This window comes from Heptranchias perlo, unplaced genomic scaffold (genome assembly GCF_035084215.1).
Source record: "Heptranchias perlo isolate sHepPer1 unplaced genomic scaffold, sHepPer1.hap1 HAP1_SCAFFOLD_1615, whole genome shotgun sequence".
NCBI lineage: Eukaryota > Metazoa > Chordata > Chondrichthyes > Hexanchiformes > Hexanchidae > Heptranchias > Heptranchias perlo.
Window position 1 is genome coordinate 6,443 of NW_027138876.1, and position 6,058 is coordinate 12,500.

At 54.4% G+C, this 6,058-nt stretch overlaps 1 protein-coding gene across 1 annotated transcript in view; it reads left to right on the plus strand.

Moving 5' to 3' along the window:
• Positions 1-1,350: 1,350 nt before the first annotated feature.
• Positions 1,351-6,058, plus strand: part of LOC137309321 (gamma-aminobutyric acid receptor-associated protein-like 1) — a gene marked incomplete at its 5' end in the record, with an annotated part of 12,879 nt that continues 8,171 nt past the window's right edge. Inside the window, 2 exons of the mRNA XM_067977574.1 lie at positions 1,351-1,452; positions 3,289-3,407. Of these exons, the coding sequence (XP_067833675.1) occupies positions 1,351-1,452; positions 3,289-3,407 (221 nt within the window). The remainder of the gene's footprint in view (positions 1,453-3,288; positions 3,408-6,058) is intronic.

Consider the following 6,058-nt stretch of genomic DNA (forward strand, 5'->3'; position numbering starts at 1 on the left):
TGTGCGTGTCTGTCCATGAGTGAGTGTGTAAGTGTGTCCATGAGTGAGTGTGAGTGTGTAAGTGTGTGTGTCTGTCCATGAGTGAGTGTGCGTGTCTGTCCATGAGTGAGTGTGTAAGTGTGTCCATGAGTGAGTGTGAGTGTGTAAGTGTGCGTGTCTGTCCATGAGTGAGTGTGTGAGTGTGTCCATGAGTGAGTGTGTAAGTGTGTCCATGAGTGAGTGTGAGTGTGTAAGTGTGCGTGTCTGTCCATGAGTGAGTGTGCGTGTCTGTCCATGAGTGAGTGTGTAAGTGTGTCCATGAGTGAGTGTGAGTGTGTAAGTGTGCGTGTCTGTCCATGAGTGAGTGTGTCCATGAGTGAGTGTGTAAGTTTGTCCATGAGTGAGTGTGAGTGTGTAAATCTGTCCATGAGTGAATGTGAGTGTGTAAGTCTGTCCATGAGTGAGTCCATGAGTGAGTGTGTGAGTGTGAGTGTCTGTCCACGAGTGAGTGTGTGAGTGTGTCCATGAGTGAGTGTGTAAGTGTGTCCATGAGTGAGTGTGAGTGTGAGTGTCTGTCCATGAGTGAGTCCATGAGTGAGTGTGTACGTGTGTGTCTGTCCACGAGTGAGTGTGTGAGTGTGTCCATGAGTGAGTGTGTAAGTGTGTCCATGAGTGAGTGCGAGTGTGTAAGTGTGCGTGTCTGTCCATGAGTGAGTGTGCGTGTCTGTCCATGAGTGAGTGTGTGAGTGTGAGTGTGCGTGTCTGTCCATGAGTGAGTGTGCGTGTCTGTCCATGAGTGAGTGCGAGTGTGTAAGTGTGCGTGTCTGTCCATGAGTGAGTGTGCGTGTCTGTCCATGAGTGAGTGTGTGAGTGTGAGTGTGCGTGTCTGTCCATGAGTGAGTGTGCGTGTCTGTCCATGAGTGAGTGTGTGAGTGTGAGTGTGCGTGTCTGTCCATGAGTGAGTGTGCGTGTCTGTCCATGAGTGAGTGTGTGAGTGTGAGTGTGCGTGTCTGTCCATGAGTGAGTGTGCGTGTCTGTCCATGAGTGAGTGTGTGAGTGTGAGTGTGCGTGTCTGTGCATGAGTGAGTGTGCGTGTCTGTCCATGAGTGAGTGTGTGAGTGTGAGTGTGCGTGTCTGTCCATGAGTGAGTGTGCGTGTCTGTCCATGAGTGAGTGTGTGAGTGTGAGTGTGCGTGTCTGTCCATGAGTGAGTGTGTAAGTGTGTCCATGAGTGAGTGTGAGTGTGTAAGTGTGCGTGTCTGTCCATGAGTGAGTGTGTCAGTGAGTGTGTAAGTGAGCGAGTGTGGAGAGGGAGGGGAGAATGGGAACACCATTTGATGAATCTCTGACTGTTATCCACCCGATTCCTGAGCCAGTCCTGTGATTGTTGAACAGGTGATTGTGGAGAAAGCAGCAAAGGCTCGAGTGCCTGATCTCGACAAGAGGAAATATTTGGTCCCCTCAGACCTCACAGGTAAGCTGGAGAAATCACTGCACTCTGGGAGGGTCGGTACTGAGGGAGGGCCGCACTGTCGGAGGGTCAGTACTGAGGGAGGGCCGCACTGTCGGAGGGTCAGTACTGAGGGAGGGCCGCACTGTGGGAGGGTCAGTACTGAGGGAGGGCCGCACTGTCGGAGGGTCAGTACTGAGGGAGGGCCGCACTGTCGGAGGGTCAGTACTGAGGGAGGGCCGCACTGTCGGAGGGTCAGTACTGAGGGAGGGCCGCACTGTCGGAGGGTCAGTACTGAGGGAGCGCCGCACTGTCGGAGGGTCAGTACTGAGGGAGGGCCGCACTGTGGGAGGGTCAGTACTGAGGGAGCGCCGCACTGTCGGAGGGTCAGTACTGAGGGAGCGCCGCACTGTCGGAGGGTCAGTACTGAGGGAGCGCCGCACTGTCGGAGGGTCAGTACTGAGGGAGGGCCGCACTGTCGGAGGGTCAGTACTGAGGGAGCGCCGCACTGTCGGAGGGTCAGTACTGAGGGAGCGCCGCACTGTCGGAGGGTCGGTACTGAGGGAGCGCCGCACTGTCGGAGGGTCAGTACTGAGGGAGCGCCGCACTGTCGGAGGGTCAGTACTGAGGGAGCGCCGCCCTGTCGGAGGGTCGGTACTGAGGGAGCGCCGCCCTGTCGGAGGGTCAGTACTGAGGGAGCGCCGCACTGTCGGAGGGTCAGTACTGAGGGAGCGCCGCACTGTCGGAGGGTCGGTACTGAGGGAGGGCCGCACTGTCGGAGGGTCGGTACTGAGGGAGCGCCGCCCTGTCGGAGGGTCAGTACTGAGGGAGCGCCGCACTGTCGGAGGGTCGGTACTGAGGGAGGGCCGCACTGTCGGAGGGTCGGTACTGAGGGAGCGCCGCCCTGTCGGAGGGTCAGTACTGAGGGAGCGCCGCCCTGTCGGAGGGTCGGTACTGAGGGAGGGCCGCACTGTCGGAGGGTCGGTACTGAGGGAGCGCCGCCCTGTCGGAGTGTCAGTACTGAGGGAGGGCCGCACTGTCGGAGGGTCAGTACTGAGGGAGCGCCGCCCTGTCGGAGGGTCGGTACTGAGGGAGCGCCGCACTGTCGGAGGGTCAGTACTGAGGGAGGGCCGCACTGTCGGAGGGTCGGTACTGAGGGAGGGCCGCACTGTCGGAGGGTCGGTACTGAGGGAGCGCCGCACTGTGGGAGGGTCGGTACTGAGGGAGGGCCGCACTGTCGGAGGGTCGGTACTGAGGGAGCGCCGCACTGTCGGAGGGTCAGTACTGAGGGAGTGCCGCACTGTCGGAGGGTCAGTACTGAGGGAGTGCCGCACTGTCGGAGGGTCAGTACTGAGGGAGCGCCGCACTGTGGGAGGGTCAGTACTGAGGGAGCGCCGCACTGTCGGAGGGTCGGCACTGAGGGAGCGCCGCACTGTCGGAGGGTCGGTACTGAGGGAGCGCCGCACTGTCGGAGGGTCGGTACTGAGGGAGCGCCGCACTGTCGGAGGGTCGGTACTGAGGGAGCGCCGCACTGAGGCAGGGTCGGTACTGAGGGAGGGCCGCACTGTGGGAGGGTCGGTACTGAGGGAGCGCCGCACTGTCGGAGGGTCGGTACTGAGGGAGCGCCGCACTGAGGCAGGGTGCGAGGAGCTCAGGCACGTCCTGAGCTGGTCGAAAGGCAAGTCCTTTCTCTCAAAGCTACCCCGGCCAAACCGAGAGGGACGAGAGGCGGCCAGTCTGCCCGTGGGGGTCTTGCTGTGCGGCGCGATGTAATTTGAACGCGGTCGCTGTGTCCAGACTGAATTTCTTGCTCTCCTTTCTCTCCTTCCCTCTCTCTTCAACCTCCCTCCCCCGCTCTAGTCGGCCAATTTTACTTCCTGATTCGGAAACGCGTCCACCTGCGTCCGGAAGACGCCCTCTTCTTTTTCGTGAATAACACAATCCCTCCAACCAGTGCCACTATGGGTCAGCTCTACGAGGTAGGGGGGGTAACGGGGGGTTGGGGGGTTAACAATTGGCGGGTGGTATCGGTCGCTCGGGATCTCCTCTCCTCTCCGCGCGCGGGGCACTGACTCTCGCCGGGCGGGCGGCGGGAGGAACGGGTCTCGGAGGCGATGGCGGCCCCTTCTCTTGCTTTGCTCCCGGGGACAGCTCCTTCTTGGTGTGTCAGCGACCCCCACCACCCGGGGGTAGAGAGGGAGGGGGCGGGGTCAACCAGTCCCGGTCCTGACCTCACCCTCACACTCACACTCACACTCACACTCGTATACACACACTCACACACTCGTGTACACACTCACACTCGTATACACACTCACACACTCACACTCGTGTACACACTCACACACTCGTGTACACACTCACACACTCACACTCGTGTACACACTCACACACTCGTGTACACACTCACACTCACACACGTGTACACACTCACACACTCATATACACACTCACACACACTTCTATACACACTCACACACACACTCATATAAACACACTTATACACTCGTGTACACACTCACACTTGTCTACACACACTCATGTTCGTATACACACTCTCACACACGCATATACACACACTCACACATGGACACTCACTCTCGAATACACACCCACACACATACACACACTCACACTCGTATATATACTCACACACTTGTATACACACAATCATATACACACACTTGTAAAAACATATACACACTCACACTCATATACACACTCACTCACTCTAACTCACACACACACACTCGTACTTACACACTCGCTCCTCAGCAAGTGTTGCCGGATGTAAACAGGATCTGGAACCCTGGCTGATTTTAACTCTTCCAAACCCAGTAAGGTGCTCTGTGTGTGTGTGTGTGTGTGTGTGTGTGTCTCTGTGTGTGTGTCTGTGTGTGTGTTTCTATGTGTGTGTCTGTGTGTGTGTGTGTGTCTCTATGTGTCTGTGTCTCTATGTGTGTGTGTGTCTCTGTGTCTCTGTGTGTGTGTGTCTGTGTGTGTGTCTCTATGTGTGTGTGTCTGTGTGTGTGTGTCACTCTGTGTGTGTGTGTGCGTGTGTCTCTATGTGTGTGTGTCTGTGTGTGTGTCTCTGTGTCTGTGTCTCTATGTGTGTGTGTCTGTGTGTGTGTCTCTGTGTGTGTGTCTCTGTGTCTGTGTCTCTATGTGTGTGTGTCTGTGTGTGTGTGTGTCTATGTGTGTGTGTCTGTGTGTGTGTGTGTCTGTGTGTGTCTATGTGTGTGTGTGTCTATGTGTGTGTCTATGTGTGTGTCTGTGTGTGTGTCTGTGTGTGTGTGTCTGTGTGTGTGTCTGTGTGTGTGTGTCTGTGTATCTGTGTGTGTGTGTGTGTCTGTGTGTGTGTCTGTCTCTGTGCGTGTGTTTGATTGTGTGTGTCTGTCTGTGTGTGTATCTATGTGTGTGTGTCTGTGTGTGTGTCTATGTGTGTGTGTGTCCATGTGTGTGTGTGTGTGTGTCTGTGTCTATGTGTGTGTGTCTGTGTGTGTGTCTATGTGTGTGTGTGTCCATGTGTGTGTGTGTCTGTGTGTGTGTGTCTATGTGTGTGTGTCTATGTGTGTGTGTCTATGTGTGTGTGTGTCTATGTGTGTGTGTATGTGTGTGTGTCTGTGTGTGTGTGTCTATGTGTGTGTGTCTATGTGTGTGTCTATGTGTGTGTGTCTATGTGTGTGTGTGTCTATGTGTGTATCTATGTGTGTGTGTCTGTGTGTATGTGGTGTGTGTGTGTCTATGTGTGTGTGTCTGTGTGTGTGTCTATGTGTGTGTGTGTCCATGTGTGTGTGTGTGTGTGTCTGTGTCTATGTGTGTGTGTCTGTGTGTGTGTCTATGTGTGTGTGTGTCCATGTGTGTGTGTGTCTGTGTGTGTGTGTCTATGTGTGTGTGTCTATATGTGTGTGTCTATGTGTGTGTGTGTCTATGTGTGTGTGTCTATGTGTGTGTGTCTATGTGTGTGTCTATGTGTGTGTGTCTATGTGTGTGTGTGTCTATGTGTGTGTCTATGTGTGTGTGTCTGTGTGTGTGTCTATGTGTGTGTGTCTATGTGTGTGTGTCTGTGTGTGTGTCTATGTGTGTGTGTGTCTATGTGTGTGTGTGTCTATGTCTGTGTGTGTGTCTGTGTGTGTGTGTGTGTGTGTGTCTGTGTGTGTGTCTGTGTCTGTGTGTGTGTCTGTGTGTGTGTCTGTGTATCTATGTGTGTGTGTGTGTGTGTGTCTGTGTGTGTGTCTGTCTCTGTGCGATTGTTTGATTGTGTGTGTCTGTCTGTGTGTGTATCTATGTGTGTGTGTCTGTGTGTATGTGGTGTGTGTGTGTCTATGTGTGTGTGTCTGTGTGTGTGTCTATGTGTGTGTGTGTGTCCATGTGTGTGTGTGTGTGTGTGTGTGTGTCTGTGTCTATGTGTGTGTGTCTGTGTGTGTGTGTCTGTGTGTGTGTGTCTGTGTGTATCTATGTGTGTGTCTGTGTGTGTGTCTATGTGTGTGTGTCTATGTGTGTGTGTGTCTCTATGTGTTTGTCTGTGTGTGTGTCTGTGTGTGAGTGTGTGTGTCTCTATGTGTGTGTGTCTCTATATGTGTGTCTGTGTGTGTCAGTGTGTATCTATGTGTGTGTGTACATTTGTATG